General features: G+C 43.8%; 1 protein-coding gene across 8 annotated transcripts in view; it reads left to right on the plus strand.

Moving 5' to 3' along the window:
* Positions 1-4573: 4573 nt before the first annotated feature.
* The window catches only part of LOC115467294 (clathrin coat assembly protein AP180-like), a 330594-nt gene continuing 322061 nt past the window's right edge, over positions 4574-13106 (plus strand). For all 8 annotated transcript variants that reach the window (XM_030199139.1, XM_030199144.1, XM_030199145.1 and 5 more), the window contains exons 1-2: positions 4574-4838; positions 5788-5927. In XM_030199139.1, the coding sequence (XP_030054999.1) occupies positions 5798-5927 (130 nt within the window). In that variant the 5' untranslated portion in view covers positions 4574-4838; positions 5788-5797. The remainder of the gene's footprint in view (positions 4839-5787; positions 5928-13106) is intronic.

A 13106-nucleotide genomic window follows, 5' to 3' on the forward strand; every position in this document is an offset into this window, starting at 1 on the left:
CCTAACTCTTCCTAAGCGATCCCTCATGCTTATCCCATGCCTTTTTAAATTCTGAAACAGTCCTCGACTCCATAACCTCCACCGGGAGGCCATTCCAAGCCTCCATCACCCTTTCCGTGAAATAATACTTTCTTAGGTTACTCCTGAGCCTGTTCCCTCTTAACTTCATCATATGCCCCCCTCATTCCAGAGCTCTCTTTCAGTTGAAAAAGGCTCTCTTCCTGTACATAAATGCCCTTGAGATATTTAAATGTCTCTATCATGTCTCCTTTCTTCCAGCATATACATGTTGAGGTTCATAAGCCTGTCCCTATATTTTTTGTGTTCAACATCGCTTACTAATTTTGTAGCTGCCCTCTGGACCGAGGGCCCAGCTCGACATTTAAATATAAGCTGATGTCAAAACCTTCTGTGCCTATTGTAAAGCTGAGGGCAGATAGTAATATGTGTTGAGTGAGAGGCAGGTGAGCGAGATCATAGAACAGATAAAAAAGGTTAGGCTATCTGTAGGCAATGGGGGGGATCAGAAGAGGGCAAAAGGTTTCTTTTGAACTCCCTCAGATCAGCAGGAAATTGTAAAGTGAAATAGCCTATGAAGTTGTGTGGGGAAAGGATGGAACTGAGCAACAGCTTGCAGGGAGCTGTCCGAGGTGCTGAAAGGTTCTCTGGGACTTGTGCATGTTTGTGTGGATGTATTTTGAAGATTGAAAAAGTAAAACACCGGTGCCCTAACATGTTTGAAAAAGTATTGTATGTGAAGATGTGAATTTTTAATGTTTAAGAAGAAAAATGGAAAATGAGGAAGAACAAGACATATAAAATAAAGATCAAAATTACTAGCCCTTAAAAGCCTGAAATAGCCATTAAGCAAATTTTGGCAAGGAAAAAGGTGCTAGAATTTTAGCGAGTGTCAGTTTTTTTTAAAGATGAACAAAAAAGAAACAGACAACTGAGGAAAAGAAAACATTCACTCCTAATGTAACTCTTGCATCCCTAATGAACCCCAGCCTCAAGAGCAATAGTCCAAAATAAGGTGCCCCGCAAAAGCCCCATTTCCAAAATGTGGCATCTCCTTTGGAGGCGCCTTCCTGTTCATCTGGCCAAATCCAGCAGGTGCCTGAGCGTTGGCCTTTTCCACATGCCTGCTTTCATAAACCCCTCATTCGTGAATTGGCAATGCGGCAGCTCATTAAAGAGACATGTACATAAAATTTCACCCAAACGTTTACTACTATGAAGCAGGTTTTGTGTGAAAAATAGCAAAAAAATGCATGAAGCTGGGCATTTTTGCATTTTTCCAGGTATTTTCTGTTATTTTGCACAGAGAGCAAGCTTTGCAAGCTGCGTTCATAGAAAAATGCCATATTTGACCTAGTGTTATTTTAACTTCCTTGGATCATCAGGCTGTTAATATGTGGCCTGATACTTTTTTTTTGGGGGGGGGGGCTGGAGATTATTACCCGTCATGCCCACCCCAATCCCATCAACAAAGAAACCTCCCAGTCAGACCCCCCCCCCCAGTTTTCTTCCCCACCCTAAACTCCATGAGACGTACTGGGCTTATCCCTTTTAACTACTAGGGGAAGGGAAACAGATGCAATCCCCAGTCAGTCTTCCCTCTGAGGTAGCTGAACCCTTGGTAGTACCAAGGGCAATTAAACCCTTAGTGGAAGTGCCATAAGGTTAGCACTGGGGATCAACTGGTGCCATGTTGAACCCAGCAGTTTAGGGGGCACAGTAACTGGGGATTATTGCTGTGCCTGCCTCTCTCCCATTAGATATCACAGATAAGCTCAGTAGGTCTGGGAGGTAGAGTAGGGGGTCTCTTTTGGGGCAAGGGGCAGTGCTACTCTTGGAAGGGATTTGATCGGGGGGGGGTCATTGCTGGGGGGCAGGGGTGAAAAGTACAACACCTCCAGCCATTTAAAGTTGGCCCTGGCAACATCAGGCTGTGTGTTAGTGGCCTACGTTACTAACCCGTAGCATTGACATACAACAGGTTAGTGATTAGCAGCATATAAGCTACTTCACAGAGAGTTTTAGTGGTAGGAACTGAGATTTGAACCTCAGTTTCCCTGGTTCTTAGCCCATTGCTCTAATTCTTTCCCTTTTCCTATTTAAACAAAGTTATATTCTAGGTATATACTCAATAATTTTGACCTACAAGTGCATCCACTCCGCAGCTCCTCAGTACCTTTCCGCTCTCATCTCTCCCTACACTCCTCCCCGTGAACTCCGTTCACTGGGTAAATGTCTCCTGTCATCCCCCTTCTCTCCCACTGCTAACTCCCGGCTCCGTTCCTTCTATCTCGCTGCTCCCTATGCCTGGAATAGACTCCCTGAGCCAGTACGTCAGGCTCAGTCTCTGGCTGTCTTCAAGTCTAGGCTTAAAGCCCACCTCTTTGCTACTGCTTTCGACTCCTAACCATGACTCTCTTACTCAACACCCTCACTTATCACCCCTACCACTGCAATTTCCCCACCCCTAGCTGTCTGTTCGTCTGTCCAATTTAGATTGTAAGCTCTGTTGAGCAGGGACTGTCTTTTCATGTTAGTTTGTACAGCGCTGCATAAGTCTAGTAGCGCTATAGAAATGTTTAATAGTAGTAGTAGTAGTAGTAATTAGTTGAAATTTGTATATCATACATTATCTTCAACAACTGTGATATTTAATTATCAATCATTATTAAATGTTTAATTCAAATCATAATCATGTTCTCCATATTTTAAAACCTTTTCACACAAACCATCATCCACATCTCACTCTTACTTGCATTCGCACTAAACAGAATAACTATACCTATATTAACAATTCTAAAAATCAAATACAAATTTCATTTTCATTTTCATGTTCTGGACCCAATTGCTCATTTGAACCAGGTACAGCTGCAGCATGACTGAAATGAACGACTGGGCCTAAGCTATACTAGGCAAACTGCTTTCATTGCAACCACAGAAAGGTGGTATAGCAAGTCCCATCTCCCCATTACATTGTTTTCTGCAGAACAGATAATTTCTTAAAATCCTGAACAGTTCTGAGTTCACAGTCCAAGTACCTCGATGCCTCCAATAATCCAAAATACTACCATCAAGTTACTTTGTAATGCCTTCAAATTTCAGCACTTGACCACATATTCCTCCCTCCCCTTACTAGCAGATCGTTATTGGCTCCTTCCAATCTTGTATGGATTAAAATTTAAAATCTTAGTCTGGTTTTCAAATTTTGAAGGTCAACATTCTGAGCTACCTCTCTCTCTGGTCTCCTGACCCCTCATGTTGGTTTGCACAACCCAAGATCCTCTCAGAGCAACTTCCTGATTGTCCCTCTTTCCTTCCAGAATCTATCACCATTGTCCTTTCACGGAACAGGACCATTCCTCCGAAACATTCTGGACCTTCTCTTTAAATCAAACTGTTCAGTTAACATGGTATAGGAAGTTCAAAATAAAGTTTAAACATTAACATAAACCTCAAAATTTGTCCTTTTTTACAAGCTCTGGGTACCATCGCACCCTCTTCTGGTAAAGTCCTCGACTCTCATCCACTTTTTACTTTGGCTCTGAAATTGGCCCTAAATATTGATACCCCTTCTCTACCCCCATTCTAAGGTGGCTGCGTTTACAGTTATTCGTGGTGTGATTTTAGTATTCCACCCCCCCCCCCCCCCCCATCTGTATTATTTTTATTTTTGTAAACTGCCTTCGCGTTCCTTTAAAAGGCTATATATAACGAGCAAAATAAACAATTTTTGTAAAGTTTAAACCTCTGATTAAGATTACGAATTTAAGTGCATGCAAATTAAACAGCAGAAATACGTGCAACACAGACAGAATACTAACGAACTGCATACCGTATCAGATGCAAAGCTCTAATGGGGGTGGGGGGTCTGCAAGTCTACGTAGCCCACTCTCTTTTTTTTTGTAGCCCCTAACAGAACCCCCAAATCCCATACAGTTAACCACCATACATAGCAGCGCTCCGTTGCCTTTCGCCCTTCATGTCATCCAAGTTTTGACAGCCAGGGCCGCGCCCCATCTTCCTTAAAAAGAAAGGCGCGAGCGCAAAAGAGAACGCTAGAACTCCCTCGCTAGCCAATCAGCACCTCGGCAGCGCACCTTTAACAATGGCCGAACCTTTTTCGGCAGACTCCCCCGTCCCTTCCCCAACGCGCACCTTATGAGCGAGAATTACGTCCTTCACCTTTAAGAGTGCGGCAAGGGCGGGGGGAGGGGATGCTAGGAGAAGATAGCGGATACAGGGGAAATACTGATAGCGAGAAAAACCGGGGGGTGGGGGGAGTGGAGAGTCAGCTGACTAGGAGTAACCACAAAACCTGGCAAGGGGGGGGGGAGGGAGTGTGAGGAAGCGATTCCATTGGTACATCCCTGGCGGTGGTGCGATAATAGACGATTATCATCTGGAGGAGGGGTGGGGGTGACCCAGCTTTTTTTTTTTATTATTTCTCTCCTCTCTTGCAGATTCCTCCCCCCCCCCTTTTTTCTGATCCTATCACGTGCGCCCCTCCATTCACAGCCGGCTCCCCCCTCCCCCACCAGCTCAGCTGTGGATTTCTTTTGCCACCGCCGCAGCGGCAGCAGCAGCTGGATACGAGGGGCAGGGGGCGAAGTTTTTCCACCTCCTCCAGTCGCTCCCACCCCTGGGGCTCCGGGGAAGGGTGGCGCGTGCCAGATCATCGGCGTCATATCGCAAAAGCAGGAGTTTTGCACAGCGGGTCCGACCGTTCCCTTCCCGAATTTTTTGGGGTTTTTTTTTAGTACTTAAAAAAAAAAAAATTCGTATTCATCGCGTTGTGTTTAGGGAGAGAAGAGAGGTGCCAGGTGAGTGGGGAAGATGCGCGGCTGATCTCTCGGATAGGGATCCTGCGCGTGCATTTACGATTTGTATTTAATTTAAAAAAAAAAGGCGAGGCTTTGCTGCTGCTAAATTGACTAGAGAAGGTACCGTTTGTTCTGTAAATTGGTGAAGAAAAACAAAGGGGAAGGAGAAGGGCGGCTTTGAACGGAGATCGGTGCAGAGCCTTGACTATGCATTCTCTACGTGCACACGGCAGCTCCGTTTCTCATTCATTGCCTGCTCTTATTTCTGGCTCTTAATCCCAGGGGGTCACCTGGCTGTGCAGTGCCGGCTGCGGGAGGGAGGCCTTTGCAATCATGCAGTATCCGGAGACGTCCTAGGTTTTGGGTGGGGGGGGGGGGGGCGTGCTGCTCTCCTTTGCAGCTGCTGAGCTCATGTCATGTATAAGTAGCGGAATGGGGGTGGGCCACAGGGACCACGGCCCTACCAATTTATTTTTGCACCATACAGCATCGGCACCAGGGACCCAGTTTGATTCGTTTGACCCTCTGAGAGGAAAGCTCTTCAGCCTCCCTTGATGACATGCATTTGACCTAGGAATATAAAAAGCCCGCAGAGCTAGATCATACCCCGCTCCTCCACATATACTCAGAACTGTGTTACAATATCTGCTTGTTATATCATGATCATGTTCTAACATTATCTTGTTACCCATAATTCTTCTGTAACACCAAATGTCTATTTTCTAATATCTTCACCAGTCATGATGTATTTATTGTAAGCCACATTGAGCCTGCAAAAAGGTGGGAAAATGTGGGATACAAATGCAATAAATAAATAAATAAAAATCTACGACTGAGGCTTTGTTGCAAATTGCTGCCCTGGTTAAGAAGCAAATGCACGTACAACAGCTGTCCAGTTATACGTTTTATATGTAAAACGGCTTTTTTTTTTGTTTATTTTTTCTGTTAGGAGTGAGAAGATGTCGGGTCAAACGCTGACAGATCGCATCGCCGCTGCTCAGTACAGCGTTACAGGATCGGCCGTGGCCAGAGCCGTCTGCAAGGCCACCACACACGAAGTGATGGGCCCCAAGAAGAAGCACCTGGACTGTAAGCGGCATCTTGCTTTCCTTATCCGGGGAGGGGGTAGCTGTAATTCGGAAGTCCCCGCCCCTCCCTCGCGTGCCGCTGTGCTGTGGCGCTGGTGGCGCTCCGCCCCCTTCTGGGCGCACCGCCCACCTGCTCGCGCCGCTCTAGCTCCCGGGGCCGCAGGCGTGCGCGTGCTGCTGGTGCCTGGGTCACCCCTGTGCAAGTCGACTCTTAGATCACATAACCATAACCACCATGTGATTGAGTGGCGTTTGGGGGGCGGGGGTAGAAGTGAGGAGCATAATGGTGTCGCCTTTGGATTCCAATTGGTTCTTGGCCAGGGTTTCTTGCCTGTGAGTGTGACAGATGCAGTTGTTGAATTCATGATGAATTTTTGTTCAGTGGGATCTAGTAAAGAGCAGTGAATAACATTTATAATATATGTTAATATGAGCTCCCTGCCCCTATTATTCATTGTAGGATTCCCATGTTAAAACCCTTTCTTGCCTGTGGGTGTGATAGATTAAGTACATAAGTAATGCCACACTGGGAAAAGACCAAGGTTGTTGATGAATTTTTGTTCAGTGGAAGCTGGTAAACAGCAGCAAATAACATTTATAATATAGGTTAATATGAGCTCCCTGCCCCGATTATACATTTTAGGATTCCCATGTTAAAGGCTTTTCCAATGTATTGTGAGCAATCTTTCTTTTTGTGTGTGTGTGGCTCCCAAGAGAAATTATTTATTTTGAAATAGCTTTTTGTTCGGATGAGAATTACTTTGCCTTATACAATAAGCTCTGCTCTTCTAAAAGCATTACTTAAAAATAATATATTTTATATTTATTTTTTTGCTTATTTGATATGTGGCATTCTTAATAACCTAAGAGCAGTACATGCACCACAGTGTAATGAAGTATCCATTTAAATATGCCATGTGTAAAAACATTTTCTCGTTTCTTTGTGCATTTCTTTTCAGGGATCTCCTCCCAAAAATGCGTTCACTGCCACAAATGCACATAATTCCACCTACTTTAATCTAACATTGTAATCTGTTGTAATGGGGGAAACCCTTATTTTGCTAAGTATATATGTAGTAGTAAGGGGGGGTGGAGGCATTGTGGTTATACAGTAGATATTAAGAACATTTATTTCTAGTTTCTCCCTGATTTTACTGTTTGTTCCTCACTCCTGCAGTTACTAGAGTACAAAATATAGTGAAAGCTGACTGATCTTTATCTTGGTGATAATCTTTTCAGGCCATCAGGGAGCTGTCTGGTACTTGGTATGTGCTAGCAGAGGTCATGGTGTCTTTTAAGTGAGGAATATTAATGCAACTTGCAAAAACTAGGCTGTGTGTCTGGAATCTTATGAATTCTTCTTCATTACTGATGCAGTGTGTGTTCATCCTTGCTAAGCACTTTGTAATTTTAGTGCTGCTTGAGTGTGTGGCTATTTGCCCAAAAAGCTGTAGTTCTTATTATCTATACCTGCAAATGATTTAGTGTGACCATACATTCACAGGCTTGAACCTCATCCTTACACTAAGCTATGTTAAAAATGACCACAATCTTTGGATTACTGCAGATATTCACCCAGCACCTGCCTTGTGTTAAAGAGATTCCACCCCCCACCCCCTCTTTCCTGTAGTTCATAGTGTGCAGTATTCTGAGGACCACCTGAGCTAGGAAACTCGCTGCTGTTGATATGAAAGCTGTTTAGTGGTGATCAGCAAAAAGATTTAACCTTTTTTTTTTGGTACTTATAACTGAGAACAGTCGCATTGAGCCATATGAACGTAAGAATAGCCATACTGGGTCAGATCAATGATCCATCTAGCCCAATATCCTGTTTTCCAACACAGGTCAACGTAGGTCACAAGTACCTGGCAGAAACCCAAATAGTAGCAACGTTCCATGTTACCAGTCCCAGGGTAAGGGGTGGCTTCCCCATGTCTGTCTCAATAGCAGACTATGGACTTTTCCTCCATGAATTTGTCCAAATTTTTTTTTAAACCCAGGTATGCGAACTACTGTTACTGCATCCTCTGGGAACAAGTTCCAGAGCTTAACTCTTTGAGTGAAAAAATATTTCCTCCTATTTGTTTTTAAAGTATTCCATGTAACTACATTGAGTATTCCCTAGTCTTTGCACTTTTTCGAAAGAGTGAAAAATGGATTCACTTCAACACCACTCAGGATCTTGTAGACCTCAAATTAGCAGTCTCTTTTCCAAGCTGAAGAGCCCTAACCTCTTTAGCTTTTCCTCATATGAAAGGATTCCATCCCATTTAACCTTTTGGTTGCTCTTCATTGAACCTTTTCTAATTCCGTGATATTTTCTTTTTTTGAGTTATGGCGACTAGAACTAAACACAGTATTCAAGGCGAGGTCGTACCATGGAGTGATACAGAGGCTTTATTGTGTTCTTGACCTTATTTACCATTCTTTTCCTAATAATTCCTAGCATCCTATTTGCATTTTTTGGGGGGCCACTATTGCACACTGGGCAGAAGATTTCAGTGTATTGTCTACAGTGACACATAGATCTTTTTCTTGGGTGCTGACATCCAAGGTGAACCCTAGCCAGACCAAGGTCCATTGAGCATGGCATCCTGTGGCCTGTTCAGGTTGCAAATACCCATCCGATCCCAAAAAGTAGATTTGTCCCATAGACATTTTCACAAGGATGAAAAATAACTCTCTTCCCAGATTCTTGGCTAATATTTTTTTAATAGACTTTTTCTCCAGGAACTAGTCAATCGTTTTTTTTTATATTCCACTATGTTGATCACCTTGACCGCGTTCTCTGGACCACAGATGTCGCAGCTTAATTATACATGGCATAAAGAAGAAAAAAACCCAACTTTCTATAATTTTCAATATACTGGCCATTAGTTATTGAATTTTGACAGGTTAAACTGATCCTTATTTAACAATTCTACTCCACTCATAATTTATAGACTTCTATCATAGCTCCTCTGTCGTTCTGCTGCTAGTGATCTTGTAACTTGTCGTTAAAATAATTGGTAGTGCCTGGCGATTGGCCAATGTGACGCCGATTTTTAAAAAAGGCTCCAGGGGTGATTGGGAAATTACAGACCAGTAAACCCGAATTCAGTGTTGTCAAAATAGTGGAAACTATTATAAAGAATAAAATTACAGAACACACAGATAAATATGGTTTAATGGGACAGAGTCAGCATGGATTCAGCCAAGGGAGATCTTGCCTCGCCAATTTACTTCATTTCTTTGCAGGCATGAACAAATTATGTTGATAACTAGTAAAAAAGGCCCATTTCTGGAACGAATGAAACGGGCGCTAGCAAGGTTTTCCTGGGAGTGTGTATGTTTGAGAGAGAGAGCCAGAGTGAATGTGCGGGTGTGTGACAGAGTGAGACTGTCTGTGTGACAGTGTGTGTGTGAGAATGAGAGTGTGTGACAGGGCCCCCTCCCCTGTTCCTAATGCCCCTCACCCCGTTCCCTCCCCTCCTTTTCCTCCTCCTTCCCACACTTTGGGTTCCTTAAGGCTTTCAAAAGTCTATGTACCCCCGTGGCCCTAACGCCCAGTATCCGGATACCCCACCGCTTTCCTCCTCACCCCTCCCCCAAGATGTAATACTTTCACGTCCTTCATTTTTTTAAAAAAAGTGTCCTATCTACCCTGTGTACAAATGCCCGGCATTCAGATTGTGTTCCTCTCGTAGATTTTCATTTCTTTCATTCATTCAGAACTTCCCCCCCCCCCCTCGAACACTTTTGGTTCCTTCAGTCTTTTAAAACTCTATCTACCCTGTGTCCTAATGGCCAACATTCAGATTGTTTTCCTTTCCCAAATGTTCATGTGTTTCAGTGGTTCAGAACTCCCCCCTCCCCCCCATTTAACACTTTCGGTTCCTTCAGTCTTTTAAAACTCTCCTATGTACCCTGTGTGCTAATGGCCAGCATTGAGATTGTTTTCCTGTCCCAAATTTGCATGTCTTTCAGTCATTCACAACTCCCCCCCCCCCCCCCCTTTCTCCAGTTTAACACTTTTGGTTCCTTCAGTCTTTTAAAAGTCTCCTATCAACCCTGTGTCCTAATGGCCAGCACTCAGATTGTTTTGCTTTGCCAAATTGTCACTGAGGTCAGTGCGTGCCTGCCTAGCAGACCACTTCCGGCAGGCACGGTCCCAAGCACATCCTGTTGGAGGTGAGAATTATTATATAGGAAGGTGAGCCAGGTTGGTGTAGTGTATCTAGATTTTCAGAAAGCTTTTGACAAAGTACTTCATGAGGGACTCCTGAGAAAATTAAGCAGTCATGGGATCAGGGGCTTAGCCAGCAGTCTTTTTTTTTGGGGGGGGGGGGGGGGCAGGGGTGGACTGGGGGGCTATGTATTTTCTCCCCCCCCCCCCTGCTGTATTAATCATTTTGCCTTTGCTGGTGGGTATGCAGAAGCCCCACCAGCTATAGAAATCCTCTGCCTGAGCCATCCCCTTCATCCTTGTTTTGTCTCAGGGGCAAGGAAGTCGAAGGTGTGCCTGTAGCCTGTTGGTGCTGACATTCTCCAAGCTGAAATAAGGCTGCCAACTTTCTCATTCTTGAAGCAGTATGAGGGGGAGGGGAACGGCTCAGGCAGCAGATTTCTTCAGCTAGTGGGGCTGCAGCATCCCCACCAGGCATGAACGAATTCTGCAGCTTTGGATGGGGCACTGCATGGGATAGGAGGCAATATCTGTCTTTAGATTAAGTATTGGTAATTGGACAGAAAACAAAGGGAAGGTTAAATTGCTATTTTTCTTAATGGAGGAAGGTGAATAGTCAATAGTAGTAGTCTATAGTAGTGGAGGAGTGGCCTAGTGGTTAGGGTGGTGGACTTTGGTCCTGAGGAACTGAGTTCGATTCCCACTTCAGGCACAGGCAGCTCCTTGTGACTCTGGGCAAGTCACTTAACCCTCCATTGCCCCATGTAAGCCGCATTGAGCCTGCCATGAGTGGAAAAGCGCGGGGTACAAATGTAACAAAAATAAAATAGATACTATTGGAGATTCTACATGGAATGTTGCTACTATTGGAGATTCTACATGGAATGTTCCACTAGCAACATTCCATTCCATGTAGAAGGCTGTGCAGGCTTCTGTTTCTGTGAGTACGTGCAGGACGTCAGACTCACAGAAGCAGAAGCCTGTGCGGCCACATTGGTGATGTACAAGGGCCGACTTCTACATGGAATGTTGCTAGTGGAATAGCAACATTCCATGTAGAATCTCAAATAGTAGCAACAGTGGAGGAGTGGCCTAGTGGTTAGGGTGGTGGACTTTGGTCCTGGGGAACTGAGGAACTGAGTTTGATTCCCACTTCAGGCACAGGCAGCTCCTTGTGACTCTGGGCAAGTCACTTAACCCTCCATTGCCCCATGTAAGCCGCATTGAGCCTGCCATGAGTGGGAAAGCGCAGGGTACAAATGTAACAAAAATAAAATAGATACTATTGGAGATTCTAGATGGAATGTTGCTACTATTGGAGATTCTACATGGAATGTTGCTATTCCACTAGCAACATTCCATGTAGAAGGCTGCGCAGGCTTCTGTTTCTGTGAGTCTGACGTCCTGCACGTACGTGCAGGACGTCAGACTCACAGAAGCAGAAGCCTGCGCAGCCACATTGGTGATCTGCAAGGGCCGACGTCTAGTGGAATAGCAACATTCCATGTAGAATCTCAAATAGTAGCAACAGTGGAGGAGTGGCCTAGTGGTTAGGGTGGTGGACTTTGGTTCTGGGGAACTGAGGAACTGAGTTCAATTCCCGGCACAGGCAGCTCCTTGTGACTCTGGGTAAGTCACTTAACCCTCCATTGCCTGCCGCATTGAGCCTGCCATGAGTGGGAAAAAGCGCGGGGTACAAATGTAACAGAAAAAAAAATATATATATATATATAATACAAAAACAGAGGAAACAAGTCTTCGCAAAAAAATACAACAAAACAAAACAGCGAAGATGACTAAAAAATAAAAAAGGACGATGTTTGAAAAAAAATGTCCAGTTAAAAATAAAAATAGTCGATAAACAAGATAAAATTTTACAATTAGGATGGTTGATTGAGCAAGACTCGAAACGGCTGTGTTTCGGCCTACAGGGCCTACATCAGGAGTCTTTTACCATTGGGTTTGTTAATTCTTAAATCTTTCACCATCCGATATGACCATGACCAATCTTGTTTTCGTCTTTCAATTTTAGAGTTCGATCTAAGAGACGCTGCAGCTCCATTACAAGATCTAAAATTGAAAGACGAAAACAAGATTGGTCATATCCGATGGTGAAAGATTTAAGAATTAACAAATCCGATGGTAAAAGGCCTAGGCTGAAACACAGCTGTGTTGAGTCTTGCTCATCGAGCATCCTAATTGTAAAATTTTATCTTGTTTATTTTTAACTGGACTTTTTTTTTAGTCATCGCTGTTTTGTTTTGTTGGAGGGTGAATAGTGGCATGCTGCAGAGATTTATACTGGGATCAGTCCTGTTTAATATATTTTAAATGATCTGTAAGTTGGAACGATGAGTGAGGTGATTAAATTTGCAGATGACATGAAACTATTCAAAGTTGTGAATTGTGAAAAATTGACATGAAACTATTCAAAAGTTGTCAATTGTAAAAAAAATTGCAGGAAGTCCTTAAGAAATTGAAAGATGGGCATCCAAATGGCAGATTAATGTAGGCAAAAGCAAAGCACGTTAAGAATAATCAAATCATAGTTATCTGATGCCAGGGTCCACTTTAGGAGTCTGTACTCAAGAAAAAAGAATTAGAGGTCATTGCAGACAATATGTTGAAATCTTCTGCCCAGTGTGCAGCAGCCAAAAGAGCAGACATGATGCTAAGAATTATTAGGAAAGGGATGGTGAATAAGACCGAAAATACTATAATGCCTTTGTTTCGCTCCGTGGTGCGATTTCACCTTGAGTATTGCATTCAATTCTGGTCGCCATATCTCAAAGATATAGCAGAATTAGAAAAGGTTCAGAGAAGAGCGACCAAAGTGATAAAGGGGATGGAACTCCTCTCGTATGAGGAAAGGCTAAAGAGGTTAGGGCTCTTCAGCTTGGAAAAGAAACAGATGAAGGGGGATATGATTGAGATCTACAAACTCCTGAGTGGTGTGGAGCAGGTGGAGGTGAATCAATTTTTCAAAAAGTAGAAAGACTAGGGGACACTCAATGA

The sequence above is a fragment of the Microcaecilia unicolor genome, chromosome 3, assembly GCF_901765095.1.
Source record: "Microcaecilia unicolor chromosome 3, aMicUni1.1, whole genome shotgun sequence".
Taxonomy (NCBI): domain Eukaryota; kingdom Metazoa; phylum Chordata; class Amphibia; order Gymnophiona; family Siphonopidae; genus Microcaecilia; species Microcaecilia unicolor.